Below are 16,170 nucleotides of genomic sequence, written 5' to 3'. Positions count from 1 at the left end.
ACAAAAAGACTCCATCCCAGACCAAATTCAGGTTAATAAACTAAAGACCCACTCAGCACATAAATCAATTGCAATGGAAACCCCTCAATGACTGAGAAGTTACTACTATGCATGGCTTGACCTAAATGTTGACTGGAAACACTAACTGGATGATTTCAGCTATCCATCTTTAGCATTCTTTGGTTTCACTCAGATGGTAAACCTAACAACAAAGACAGATAAAACCACTGCTTTATTGGATTATACATTCACCATTGCACCAAGCAATATCAAATTAGTAGGTATTAGCTGAATCTATCAGTGGCGACTGACTAAGGTTATAAAGGATTTGCTATGAGTAAACATGAGAAACTTTGAAGCTAAATGCTTTGGTCAGGTGCTATACTCTATAAACCAGACCATATTGCCATTTCATAGACCCGTAACCACTGGTGTTCCAAAGGGATCGGTTTTCGGACACCTACTGTTCGGAAAATATTTCTCTGGTGCAGCCTAAAACTAAAGGACTGTGGCTGACAAAGTTTGCTGATGACTGTAAACTGGCAGTGATCACTGAAACCCCTAGTAATGTCAAAATCCTGCAAGAAGGTCTTATGCAGACTAACAACTGGTACCAAAGTCATAGTCTTAACATTAATGCAAAAAAATGCATTATCATCCCCTTCGGCAAGGGTGATGTTCCTGCAAATTACCACATCAATAGCAATACCCTAAGCACACAGTCAGTGGTGAGAGATCTGGGCACACAGGTTGACAGCAACTTTAACTTCGATCACCATATCTCCATAGTGGTAAGATGGGCATTTTATATTGCTCATCTCATAAGTAAGGGCATTGTCTCCAGAAAAAAAGAGGTTATTAGCCCCTCTACTCTTCCCTCATCAGGCCAATAATAGAGTACAATTCTCCCTTTGGTATGTTCCTTTCCAAACACCTGCAGCAGTTGGAGAGACCACAAAGCTTACTTACAAAGAAGGAAATTTAGGGTATTCAAGATATGTCTTATGCAGACAGACAGAAATCATTGTCACTTTACTCTGTGTCATACAGATTGCTCAGAGGTGACCTTTGCCTTGCATATAGAGCAATCTCTGGCCCAGTTTTGATGGAAATGCTGCACATTCATAAGTCAAATGGCACATGGGTCACTCACTCAAAGGACCTTAACCTGGTATGTGACATCAACAGAACTTGCTGGACAGACAGATTTGTCTCACAGAGGTTGCCCCACCTTTGGAACAAGCCTCCTATTCATGTTAAACAAATCCCCTCATTGGCCCTATTTAAGTGCAATTTGGACAACTGGATGGGTAACCGGAAATTCACCCCAGGGGTTCCATCTCTGTCCTTCTTGGACAGGGGCAATAGGTGCTGATTTTAGTGTCTGCTTGAATCAGACACCCTTGGGAACACAGGTTGAACTTGGCTAGGCCTGTATGGGCCCTGGGGCCGTTAGCCTAGTAACCTCCTATGATCCTATATTGCTCATTTTTTAATGTAACATTTTTGAATGTTTACACAGCAAGACTCAGTTGCAGAAAAGGTGCATTACTCTTAAAAAACAAAAACAGCCCAGATCATACCCTAGCTCAAGCCATGAGTAAAGATAATTTCTGGTCTCTCTCCAGAACATTCAGTCTAAAAGCTGACCTCATCATGTTTCATAAAGCTCATTGCCAAGTGAACAAAAGTTAAATCTCACTAGAAAATAGATTTTGTTCTTGAGGAACAAAGTCTACACTCTAGCAATCAGAGAAAATTCTGGCATAATGCAAAAATTTTATTTAATTTGAACAAAACTTGTCTTCTTCACCCGTGTGACACTGAAACTCTCAATTTGAAGAATGTTTCATGATACAGTACAAAAAAACCTTTAACTAGCCATAGCAGCTGAATGTCACACTTCTCTAAAATGATAATATGACTGCCATGCTTTCTTTCCACAGTTTCACCACGCTTTGTTTATATATATTTATAAATTCCTTTAGTAAGTTGGAACCTAGGTCATCTTCAAATAACACACAACTGAACTGTTAAACATTTCAACACCCACTATTGCACAGCCACTTCATTATTAGTTGAAAGATCTTATAGGAAAAGGCTTGTTCTAGTATGTAGAAGAAGCTGTTTACTTTACCTAAACACAAAAGGACCTCAGTTGCATTAAACAATCATTATATGACTCTTACCTCACATACCAAAAATTCTAGAAAATGCACTTGTTCTCACTTACTTCAACACCTAAATAATTACAACCTTATCTCAAAGTTATAACATGTTTTCAGGCCTAACCATGGCAAAGATACTCCCGAGTGGATGTTGTAGAGTACAGCCACAGTTACATCGTGGCCACATTTCTGGCTTACTCTTTTTGGACCTCTCTGAAGGATATGTTACTACTAACCACACAATAGCTCTCATGGCCTTATATACCTGTAGTCATTCTCTTAGTACCAAAAGAAGGTTCATAGCTATGTGGAAGAAAGGCATAAAATGATCAGATGGAAAAGTGCCATCTCACACTAACTGCCTTTTACTGTTGGAGTCTCTCATGGCTCAGTACTAGGATTATTCCTTCTTCCCTTGTTTGTGAACAACACAGTCAATTTAATTGTGGGAAAAGAAAACTGGTTCAATATGCCATTGACATCACAGATACACTGATATAATCATCATGGTCAATGCCAAACTGCAATCCAACTTTGATTCAATGAGGTTGTGGCTTAACACTATGAGGCTTCATCTTGCCACAACAAAAACTACACTCTCCTGAAGCAACAGGTAAACTCCTTGTCATTGTCTCATCATTGTCTTACATAATTCTAATACCTCCATGCTTCATCTCATTTAAAGAAGGACTTATTTTGTTATCTTCTTTATGCAAGTCATTAGTTGAGGAAGTAGCCTCAGTATAACTCTTTGATGCACACTTCTCAAAACTGAGGTGGAATCCTTCAAAGCCCCCGGGCCAGTGGACAATACGGCCCAAAATGCAGAATCCTTTACAAAAGCATTCTATGGACACCTACAGGAATGCATGGAGCATGCTATCCCAAATAAAACCAAGACTCACTCCTCCAAAGGCAGGACCTGTCTGGTGGACCCTGGCCATATATAAGCTATACAACAGAAGAAGAAAGCTACTACATGACAGAGCAAAATCCCAAAAAGGGAAGGCGTCACTGATCAGTAATAGCAAAAAACTACGATCCCTCATAAAATCTTCTAAGGCCAGCTTTGAAAGAAAAATTGCACAAAACACTAAAGATAATCACAAGGCCTTCTTTAGTTATGTCACAAACCTGGGAGGCAACTCCCAGATATGCTCTGAGTTAGTGAAAAATGACAAAAAATTCACTGAACCCACAGACATTGCCAACATCCTGGCAGAAAGGTTCAGTGCAAACTTCTCCCCCCCTTCCCCCTGAAAACAGCAAATGTCTATCCCAACAGAGTGTAGCCTTCCTGAGATCACAGATGCACAGGTGAGAGCTGCCCTCTCCAAAGCTAAAAACACAGCATCAATGGGACCAGACGGTGTCCCGGGCTACTTCTTACACGAGCTCCAAGAAGAACTAAACCCCCCATATAAAGTCACTGTTCAATCTCAGCCTTACTACAGGATATGTTCCCAAGGAATGGCATACAGCAACAGTGGTCCCACTCCACAAAGGTGGTGCCACAACAGACCCCGGAAACTAATCGCCCTATAAGCCTGACTAGCCTGGTCTGCAAAGCTATGGAACGTATCATCATGTAAATCATAAGCAAAGACATTGGGAACCTCCAGACACTGGATCCTACCCAATTCGGCTTCGTTAAGGGCAGATCTTGCCTCTTGAACCTGGTTGACTTCTTTGAAACAGTTACCAAAGCCATAGATGAAGGGAAGGTAGTCCACACAGCCTACCTGGACCTCGCAAAGGCCTTTGACACAATACCCCACTCGGGCATCATAAATAAGCTCACCAGCTTAAATATCAACCCCTATGTCACAAGATGGGTTGCAAACTGGCTCAGGGATAGAACCCACATGGTCAGAATAGCAGGTGCCATGTCAGACTGTAAACCAGTTACAAGTGGTGTCCCACAAGGCTCAGTCCTGGGACCTCTCTTGTTCGGTATATATTTCTCAGAGGTACAGGCTAACACGGGTGGACTATGGCTGACCAAGTTCGGAGATGACTGCAAACTGGGTGCTATAATCGACTCTCCAACTGACACAAGCATCCTCCAAAAGGGTCTCACAGACACAGATAACTGGTACCACAGCCATGGCCTAAAGCTAAATGCCAAAAAGTGCATAGTCATCCCCTTTGGAAAAAACAGTGCCCACAAATTACCACATAGGTGGTAATCCATTAAGTACGGAAGAAGTAATTAGGGACTTGGGGACCCAAGTAGATAGCAATCTCTCCTTTGACAATCATGTTGCCAAAGTGGTTAGAAAGACCTTCTATATAGCCCACCTTATCATGAAAGAGTTCACATCTAGATCAAGAGAGGTCATTGTGCCCCTCTACTCATCACTTATCAGGCCCATATTTGAGTACAATGCCCCATTTGGGATGTACCTTACCCGACACCTTCAGCAACTGGAAAGACCCCAAAAGTATCTCACCAAGAGGATCAAGGGGCTCAAACAGATGCCCTATGCAGTTCGGCTAAAGAAACTCCAGCTCTACTCAGTTGTGTACCGCCTACTCGGAGACGATCTGTGTCTGACGTACAAAGCCATGTCCAACCCAGAATTAATGGACATGCTTCACCTCAAGAAATCTAAATCCCTTAGAGCTACATGCTCCAGGGACCTGAACCTCAGCACTGAAATAAATAGGACATGCTGGAGGGACAGATTCATATCCCAGAGGCTCCCCTCACTCTGGAACAAAATCCCAATCCATGTCAGGGAGAGCCCCTCACTGACCCTCTTCAAGAGAAATCTTGATGAATGGATGGGAGATCGTAAGTTTACCCCTGGGATCTCTTCTGTGTCGCTGCTTGACACAGGTACAGTAAACAAACCTTAAAAGGACTACCTTCTGTGACCTACTATACAGAGGCACAGTCAACTAATCTAAAAGGGTGGCGTAAGCCAAACATACTCTGGCTAGGCTTATAAATGCCCTAGGGCAAATAGCCTAGTATCAACCTATGAATAAAAATGATCAAGAAGTTAAGCCTTAAAAGTAAGCTAGAAGTACAGTACACAGAGCAGAAGTGATGAAAACAAGCCATATCTATCTATATAATGTCCAAAACCAGTCAAAAGCTAAGTCATTTTCCCCATGGTGCTCAGTTATCTACTGCTAATATGTACTTGCACCCTTCTCTACATATTTTAACTAACCTACAATAATATCCTCTAATATCCGTGGTGGTGGTGCTGCGGTAGCATTGTCGCCTCACAGTAAGACGCTGTCCGGTTCGATTCTCAGCTAGAGCATCTTCTGCGTGGAGACATGCGTGAATGGGCGTACCTTCATTGAAGGTTGTGTGTCAGGCCTGGCAAGATGGTATGTAAAAATCAATTGCAAATCATTAGCGGACCGGAGTTCTGCTGTGGCGACCCCTAACCGGGAAAAGCCGAAAGACACAAACAAACAATAATATCCTCTAATATGCAAGTTTTATCGGGTCTATATCACTTTGACAAAACGGCAGAAGTTCGAACACCATATGTTCGAGCTTCTATCCTCGAAGTGCAAAACCATCGAAGGCTTAGAACAGCGATTTTTTTTCCCAGGGAAAAGAAATCTCTGTTCCAAGAAACACATACACAACACAAGCACATCAAAAAAACAGCAATCCACACACATACACTTAAAATCCTACATCTAAACCTTCACTAAACTGTACATACACTACTATCTATCCACTTACCTTAACCCAAACCCTAACCCCAAGGTCCATCACTATCGCACACTCACCTGACCCGCACCCTATCCCTAACTCACCTATCCCACCCTACCCCTAAAGTCTGTCACTATCGCACACCCACCTCACCCGCGCCCTAACCCTAACTCACCTAACCCGTGCCCTAACCCTAACATCCACACAATCACACACTTACCTGAATCCGAACCGTGACTTTCCACCACAGTGCTGAAAATCGCAAAGCCACAGAAACGGCCCACCAACTTCTTTCCCTGGGAAAGAATTTGGTGTTCTGCGGCTTCGCGATAATCAGTTTTCGAACTTCACAGTTCAAACATATGGTGTTGAACTGCTGAAGTTTCGATGAACTGATAGGAACCTGTTTTATCATGCTTACAAAAGGGGGAGCTAAATATGTGAGAGAACATCACTGTAGAACTTGTCACTTCAAACAGGTACAGTTTAACTTTATATTTGCTCAGAACCTTCTACACACATTCAAGTGTCCTGACTTGGCTAATACTTTAGTGTGGCACAATATAAACAAAGTACTCATAACTTCTACTGAACACTCAGTACAAGTCCCAAAAACAAGGAATAAATACGGAATTATTTGTTATCCAGTGCATGTTGGCAAACTCCGGAACAAGTCATCCCATACTACAACCCTAAAAGGAAAACATTTAAAGATATCTTCTGAAAAATGTACAACTGCAGTGAAGCTATTACTCTGGGATAACTTAGTGACTTATGTCTTTGAATGAAAATTATTTCTAGGTGCCTTTATTATCTGTGTAATAATTCACAGGTTACCTACAACACATTGTTTTAGTGATGCAAATTTAATCTGCAGTTCTTACATGCTACTAATTGTTGGATACCTATTGTAGACCTTTAATGTTTACATACTAGCTGTATCACTTACCTTTATGTGAATCCTCATAGATGTACAAGTCATGTTTATAGTTAACTCTGAAAAATCAAGAGCATCGTCCAATCTGAATATACTAAACCAAAAATTATTTCAACTAGTGGTCATATTTATGTGGCAGGGCAATTTTGCCCTTGTGTGCTGCCACATGGTACTTCTGTACTGATCTCACCCCCATATTGCTGAATTGAATTCACTCTACTGCCCACATTGTACTAAACTGAAACCTATTGTGTGTAAGTTCACACACTACTGTGAATCCCATTGGATGTTGTCTTACAATGAATCAAAACAGTTCCTGATGTATACTGACTTCATGTAATTTAATTCCTCTGGAGCTTTTCCTGGAGTACATTAAAACTGGCTTACCACTTGGACATTCTTGATCAACAAATGTACACAAACAAATAAACAGGTAATCTCGGATGTTATAAGGCATTATTACATAAAGAGAACCAGAACAGCTAAAGAAGGCAGAGATGTTACTAAATCATACATGCACTGCATCACACAGGAAATGGCTGCAGGTACATACTGCCTTTAACAGAAATCATGCATTTTGTCTGATTAGAAAGAATTATGGGATGAGGATCATGAGATACATTAAATGAAAGGATTTCTAGAGAAGCACAACAGAAAATTGATGGAAGAATAGAAATTGGGTAGAGAAAAGGGGAAAGGGGTGAAGGAAAAGCTAAAGCATGGTATGGCAGCGTGTATATTATATGTAAATGTAATGCAGAGCTTTTGAGGTGTGGTAAAGCATGGAGTTAAAACCAAATGCAAGGTTTTTTAGTCATGCATTAGAATTAACGCAGTCCTTTAGTGAATTATTGCAGCTCCAAAAGTGGGTTCGGGTGAATTTGTCTGAATTTATTTCTATCCATGCATCAATTATTTCTAATATACGTTCTTTCATTACTTCTACACTCTAGCAAGGGAAATGTGAGACATTAATATAGGTCTGCAATAAGAATTAGATACATATGGTAACAGAATGTAAGCACACTTAATTCTTGGAGTAAACAAAGACCAAGGTCTGGGCCATGTGGCATTCATCCTCAGCCTTGTACATGTCCATTACCTTTCACTATACAATTTAAATTTAAGCACAGTGTGAGTGGACTGACCATAAATTAGCTGTAACCTGGAAAGGGGCATACAAATACACTACAAACAATAAAGCAAATAATCAAGCAGTTAAATCTGAAAAGTAGGTTGAAAGTGTAGTAGAAATATGGAAAACAAAGTAGATATACAAGTCAGAATGTATGTGGTTATTAGTTTAGTCTACAAATAAGAGGCCAAGTTAAAGATGTACCATCTAACTACAAAACAAAACACAACTGGTATTAGATGTGAACGGATGTACAAAAAAGAAAAACATTAGTAGATTAGTAACCACACAGCTATTCTCATTCTGTGGTTACCAGACTCACCATCTTGAAGCACAGGTGCAGATAAAAGATCACAGGATAAAGAACAGGCCGCTGTTAAGCAGAAAAAGAAGTACATTTGGCTTTCAGTGTACACAAGGATTTGCATAAAGATAAATCAGCAGAACCACTGCTGATCTGTTAAACACCAGACTGGACACAGAACATATACAGAGGAACTAATAGATAATTATATGGTGCCTGTCGACAGTGGTGGTCCAGAAATGAGCCACAGACCGGGAGGACAACATCAGATGCTGGGAAACACACTGAGATGAAACTAAATCACACTGGCGAAGTTTCTGAAGCAAGACATACTCAAGACATATACATCAGCAATAAGTATTTCTAAAGCAGATTTTGCAACCTCATAGACTTCTAAGTGCAAAAGAGAACTATAATGGAAAAAAGAACTTAACATTCTGTATCAGCATTTAATAAACATCTTTCTGGTGCATGAGGAGCTTAAACTCAAACCTTTTGTCAGCAGCAACAAAGAAGGCAAATGAGGGGGCCTCAAACTGTCTGAGATGTAGGCAAACAGTGACCTAAAGGAAATCAATTACTCTAAATTCAGAATGCAACTCAAAAAAGCACCTATTCATTCAAGCCAACTGCTCCTACGTCCCACACAACAAACACTAACACACTTCTCTTCTCCGCTCACAGAATTGCTGAAGGATGGTCCACTTAAGAAACTAATGTAAACATCTGCTTTTTAACTATAATGTAAGGTACATGTACAGTGTTTGTATGCAACTAATTTGATCTACTCTGCCATTGATTACATTTCTGCCTTTTTTGTTTGTGAAAGGATTTCTATTTCACCAGGGTTGAGCCTGAAATTGGTCATTTCTGACTAGTGCATTACCCTAGTAAACAAAACACACACACACATAGGTTCCTATATATATATATATATATATATATATATATATATATATATATATATATATATATATACATATATAGATATATATATGGGAACCTATCAGTTCCATGAAAGAACACTTACCTGGCGACCAGATCACCAAGACCACATCGCCGACAGAGCAGATCTCCAACAATGGTACGTATAAGTAGTGCAGAACGAGATGTACTTCCAATTCCGCAATGTGGTGCGATCTCTGAGTTGGTATATTTAAGTAGGGGGGGGTGTGGGGAGTGCATATATATATATATATATATATATATATGTAAATAAATAAGTCTAGTAGTGGTGTACAGGAAATTGGTACCAGCATGTGCATTAATACATTTAAAAAGAAATAGATGTGTGCATTAAACACATTTTTACAAATTCACCAAGTATATTCTGTATTTTCTAAACACCTTGGGTTTCGCATTTCATTTTAATACTTCACACCTGATATATGCATAAAAGGTCATAACCTGCACCAACTCACTCTTTATCCTATATGCAGTCTATTTTAACCACAGTTAAAATTAGTACCAACTTCACCATAAATTATGATGTCACTGGCCTGTGGCTTACCTCTGGACCACCACTGGTGATAGATGTCATAGTAACTAAATTTAAACTATGCATCACTGCAGACAATTTATTCTTATCACTGACAGGAAAAAAAACTGTCCCAAAATACAGCTGCTGACATCCTTTTATATTTCATATACAAATAAAACTCCATTTAAAAATCAGTCCCAATTATACACTGTTGGTTCAGTGGCAGGATTTCTGTTGTAGATACAAATGAAACAAAGTTAGGGAACAGATGTGGGTGAGTGGAAGGCTGACATTTCCAATGATGCTATTCTACCACGGGACTGAGATGGTCACAAGAAAATGGGCTAACATGCAAATAAAGTCCTTCCCCTATGTACCTGCACTGTCCATATGCATAAAACTAGCAAATGTAGCGTTTTCCTTTTTCTTAATGTTCTGTCAAAATAATACACAACAATATATAAGTTATCTGACATTTCCAAACTAGTGACGAGCTAATTACTTATATGTTAACTGGGTAAACCTGGCAGGCACAAATGCGTCTTTCCAGTGCAACCTAGAAACACTGCCTGATAAAGTGACTTGCTCAGTGTCGAACATTTTATAAGTGAAGACAGAAGGAATCAAACCTAGAATTATAAAATGAAGCTTGCTAGGAGCTCACAGCCTTAACAACCAGAGTTAAATTACTAGATACTTCAGTTATTTCAGTCCCACTAAAGGATCTCAGATGTATTTGTACATGTAATATACAATATACTTTACAACAACATTACAAATTAGACAGTCCACTAGCTCTTGAGATGGAAGGACAGCAGAGTGAGTATAATTTTTACAATAAAGGATGATCACTGTGGTGCATTTAGTACAATGAATGTACTGCTCAGTGTCTCATATCTACCTTGTCCAGGAGCCAGGTATCCACAATGGAAGCCTGGCTAATTTAGGTCAGTACAGGACTTAACAGCATTCATGCCACTGCATACTGAGTGAAACATCAATTTACCTCTATTAGGGTGAAAGATGCCAATAAATTCATGACATGCAAATAGATATTCAATAAGAAATTTAGACACACAGCAGACATTCCGTCTCAATTCTGTAACACACCACAAACTCTAATCATCATATCTAAGTATTATTATTACTTTTTTTCAATTTCTTTTCCATCTCAGCAGCTGTTGACTTTAGGTTTACTAGCTACTCCCTATCACTCCCACCTGTCAAGCCTGGCACTACAGAAAATTAAGGCTATGAGCTACTAATAAGCTGCTTCCCGCACTCCAGTGTTTGATTCCCTTAGCTTCCATTTGCTTATCATGTGACTCTGAGCAAGTCACTTAACCAGACACTAGTCTACACTAATTGGGAAATTGATCTCAGCTCCTCAATGGTCTTCTGGGCTACATTCCCAATAACTGCTTATGGTAAATTATACAATGAAATACATAGGAAAAGGGAAGTTGAATATAAACCTGTTAATGTTTGTGAGGTTGATTTTTTGAAAGAAGAGAGGCAAAGGGGTGAACAAATAAGACGCAATGGCATATTTTATAAGTAATTCTGTACATGGAAAAAGTATTAGAAAGCTTATCATGAACAACTGGACATTTCTTATGAATTTCCCTGACACTAGGAGGATCACTGATGAAGTTACCAAGTTTATTACTAAGAAAGGTAAAAATTTAAAATATCTTTTCTCTAGGAATCCCAGTTACAAAACTGAGAGTAATGTGGTGGGTATGTACAAATGTCAGTCCTGCAGTTGTTGTAAGTTAATTAGGGAAGGCACTGAATTACTTGTTGAAAGAAGGAATTTTATGATTAGGTTTAACAGAACATATACACGTAAATCCAAATTTGTAGTTTATATTAGTTTGTGTAATATGTAATGTATTTTATGTGGGAAGAACTATTACAGAGCTTAATTATATGGTGTATGAGCATTTGCATGCTACTGACAAAATGAATATGGCCAATGATTTGGACAAACATGTTTTTCAAGAGCATTTGATGCCAGGGAATCTTCTTGGGCTAGGTTTATACAGGCTCCAGGGCCGTTAGCCTAGTACATACCTATGAATCTATGGTTGACAACAATATTAACAGCATAAATAATAACAAAAAATATTTTTTGCTTAGTGTTATAGACCAGGTTAGCTATTATGAATGTAAATTTAAGGCTGAAGATGAATTAGATTGGAAGGAATACTTCTGGCAGGTTAGACTGGATGCTTACAGGTTCCCAGGGTTGAATGACAAAGAAAATTTTAAAGTAGTATTACAAAAAAAAGAGTTAAAGCATTGATGTGAGTTAATTGATGCTAATTAAGTAATTAAGTGAATTATTTAAATATTTGATGACTAGTAAAGGAAAAGGTCTTATCAAGTCCTGTTTAGAACGAAAACGCTTACCATTATCCGAATACTCCTGCACAACATCACTGACAATGTCTTCCCTATGGAAGATGCCCATAGGCTCAGTGCAGATATGGATCACCAACTGAGAGGAAGACAAATAAACAGCTATACCATTATGTTACTGGGCAGCTAGAAGATTATTAGCATAACCTTGCCAATCTCATTGCACTGACAGAACCTGCTTGTGAGGGAGTGCATGAAACGTTATGAGGGTGGTTCCTACTTATGATCTAATATCACCTTGGCCTGACACGTGCCTCAAATACATCCTGCAGCATAGGTTTATAAGTAAATACTATGGTAGCTACCCTTGTGGGACATTTTAAGTCTAGCCAATTTACCTCAAAGGTGAGAATCAAACCCTGTACCTTGTGTCTGTGAGGTAGACACCTTAAACATTATACCACCCCAACACAGGAATTCAGTACATTCTACATTCCCAACCATACCTCTCAACTATAAAGATTTCTGCAGAATGTCCAAATTTTTTTCTCATTTTTCATCTGTTTCTCATACCGTTGTGGTTTTCTGAAAAACCAATGGCAAAACACTGAAGGTTGAAGTCAGAAAAATAATGACAGACATTTGAGTTTCAAACTTCATATCCTTCAGAAAATTCATGCTATGTGAAACATGTTATTTTATCAAACTTCTAACTTTGTAAGAGCCATATTTAAAAAGGGTCCTTATTTTTTGGGCCCCCCCCCTATTTATGACTTTGTCCAGATTTCATGCTCTAGGAAGTTTGAGAGGTATGCTCCCAACTGCACAATTATCACCCCTCATGCAGACAAGCAAAAACTCAAAATATCTTCATTTCCCCCCACCAGCCATTTGATCCAGTACTCAGGCTGTTACTTAAACCCGAGTTATACATAGACTTTGTACCTCTGTGTCAAGCAGCTGACATAAACTATATTTACTAAATATTTTATTCTATGTGGCTGTTCAAATTTTGTATGAATTGTCATATGTATCTGCTCCATATTGGACACATCATGGCAGATTATTATTATTTGCATGCTTATAGTTAAATCAAATTTGAAACATTATGCTTGATTCTGACATTTTATGATTTTAGCTAATGCAACACTAGTAAATGATGTCTCATTCACTACTTTCCAAACTCTATACTATCCAAACACTCTTCTGACCATACTTTACACTGTTTGTCTACCTTTAAGGCTGGGCCATGGCAGTAAAGGCTTTCAAATAAACACAACCGCCAAATTAACAAATAAATAATATATATGGGTTCAAAAACAATGCATTGCAAGTTACTAAAAAATGTATTCCTACAGGGAAAAAGCCAAGACTTTTTAAAATCTTCATCTATAGTGCCTCACAAGAAAAATACCTAAAATGCAGGGTATTTAAATACCAAGAAACCTACAATATGTGATACAAACAAGAGATTTAACTGTGATGATATAAAATGAAAATTCAAATTCACCAACTGAAATGAAAAAGTTGGACAGAAGCAATCAAACAATGATGAAAAACAGGATATATTGTAGGAATTCCAAGGAGAGACTTCACCAGTAGTCTTCCAAACCGTGAACCATCACTTCTGTGCTCTGAAATTCTGAACAATTGGTCAGGTTTGATATGGACTACTGAATTTTAGACATCAAGGAATACAATTCCAGAGAAACCTGCTAAGAGGAATACTAGCAAATGTCTCCCCTTCTGACAACCCTAGAGTTGTTGATTTAAAGTACTTGGCCACTAGCAATGCGTTACACTGCCTTAACACGTAGCTCGGATTCATGCAAATATTTCTTCCATATACATTTTGTTCACTGCTAAACAATTACAAATAGTGAGCTAAATTCATTCAAATGGTAAACAGTCTACATTAAGAATCCACTTAGAAGTCTGTGTTAATGGCAATAACCTCTTTACAATTCGTACTCTGATTTGTATTTATTACTTATTTCTATACAGCAGTTTGTAATGTACTACTGCTGTTTTTGCCTTATGGCCTACGTTTAGGCTAAGAAGATGCCTCATTGACTACTGAATTAATTAATAAACATACTATGACTATCGCTGGAATATAAAAAATAAATGTCTTCCAAATTCCAGTGAGTTAGACAATACAGGCTGCTGATAAATACCATTTTAATACTGTAACAATTTCAAATTAACACTTCTGTTTCCAAGGATTAGACATGGTTTAAACATGTACAGAGTCAGCAGCAAGACAAAACAATCCTTGTAGATATCTCATTAAGGCCAAACCAGAAAAATATCAGTTTTCACCATCAAATATAAGACATCAGGGCAGTAAAGTGGTGTGCTTGCAAAATAAAGTTAGTGAGACTTGGATATAAGTATGATCATACCTCTCAACAATCCCTGATTTTCATGGATGTCCTGATTTTGGCTCATACTTTTGGTATGACCCACCTAAAATCAGTGATACTTCAAGAAAAATGTGATGGATTGTAATCAACACATTTGCAATTAAAGACAGACTTTTACCTCAGAAAACACATGCTTTGTCAAGTTTCTAATTTATAAAGTTCCTGATTTGGGTCTTTGACCCTGATTCTGGGGCAGAAAGGTTAACTAGTTTAACCCTCAGGGACAGCTACTACGTGTTCTATGTTTTACCCTCTTTACTGTATCACCAGAAATACACATATTTATGATATAACGTATAAATAGAAACATTGAAAAAATATATAACAATTCCACACACAGTTGATTTAAATGCATTATGCTCTACTGGCGCAAATTGTGTTATTATAAAATGCTGCCCTAAGCTACTTCAATCTTGCAAAACCCTGTTCCATTTAACAACATTAAATGGGGGCTGTAAACATCTTATACATAAAAAGCTGTGACCTTGACAGCCAAAGGTTACAACTTATATGCGTGCATCATTTCCTCACATTCCCATTATAGAACTATGCTCACTCCTTCACAAGATGTGACATTAAAACCACAACTATCACCCCTCTAGATAACCCTACCATTGAATTGAAATATCAAATACACCAGACCAAAAATCAGAAATTATCTCACCATTTGTCATTCTTTTGGTCTCGTTGTACTGTGCTCTGAGATAGCTCTTCATGTCTTTACCAGACTCATTTGAAGAAGTACTATTACAGCGAACAGCAACACGATGCCATGTGTGTCTTGCCCTGCCAGGGCCCTGATGAGCTGCAAGCTTCCACCTACTGTACTGGTCACCATAGACTAGCAGGCTGAGAGACCTACAACTTCGGCAGCTTTGGACAGCCTTGCCGGCGAGAAGCACTTTCTCAGCTGCTGCTGTCATCAGCTTCACTGAAGCGATAAATAGAAAAGGCATACCAATAAGTTGACGTGTTCACAGACAGGGGCCACTGGTGATCAGCCGACCCTTTGCTTCATACATGCAGTGTCCAGGTTAGTACTACCAGCGGCTTTAGCATCTACAGCTAGTACACACTGTATTTACTTAACACGAAGGCAACACATGTACCCAGCTCCACACACAGGGACAGCCTCTATTTACAGCCGTAAGTGCTCTACACAACTGAGATCACTTCCTTAAAGGAGCCACGCGACGTCACGCTCGAGCACCAGGCACTATCCGTCAGGACCGACCTTTCAAACGCAATACCAACGAAAAGAAAGTGGATGGGTATCTGTTGCTGCTTTCGCTTGTGTGAATGCTGAGACAGTGTAGTGACGACCCCACTCTTAAAGACAGATAATCGTTATAGTGTCCTGTCTGTCAATAAGACACGGGGACTGTCCCGACAAGGGTTAAGCAGTGTCTTATGTCCCAGTCGTGTGGCCACAACTGTAATGAACGGACCTGAGGTGGCACATCTAGAAAGCACCTTGCCTGATCATGGGGCCGCGGTTAACTCCGAAAACTGAATATTCCTTTTGGGTTTTAGTTAAGCGCAGTTGCTTCTTAGTTATTTGCTATCGTCTGGCGATTTCTGCAGTCACTTGCACACATCCCTTACTTTGGGATGTGGTACACGTTGTGTGAAAACACGTTGATTGGGTGAGTCAGGACGAAGGGTCGCTTG

General features: G+C 39.1%; 1 protein-coding gene across 3 annotated transcripts in view; it reads right to left on the bottom strand.

The window, feature by feature from the left end:
- The window catches only part of NT5DC3 (5'-nucleotidase domain containing 3), a 968,426-nt gene extending 952,696 nt beyond the window's left edge, over positions 1-15,730 (bottom strand). The window contains exon 1 of one of the 3 annotated variants that reach the window (XM_044087848.1): positions 15,164-15,730. In XM_044087848.1, the coding sequence (XP_043943783.1) occupies positions 15,164-15,455 (292 nt within the window). In that variant the 5' untranslated portion in view covers positions 15,456-15,730. The remainder of the gene's footprint in view (positions 1-15,163) is intronic. The other 2 variants (XM_044087849.1, XM_044087847.1) reach the window with 2 other exon arrangements.
- Positions 15,731-16,170: the final 440 nt, after the last annotated feature.

This window comes from Protopterus annectens, chromosome 11.part0 (assembly GCF_019279795.1).
Source record: "Protopterus annectens isolate FY-2018-M chromosome 11.part0, PAN1.0, whole genome shotgun sequence".
NCBI classification, from domain to species: domain Eukaryota; kingdom Metazoa; phylum Chordata; order Ceratodontiformes; family Protopteridae; genus Protopterus; species Protopterus annectens.
This window is presented reverse-complemented; position numbering and strand designations above follow the sequence as displayed.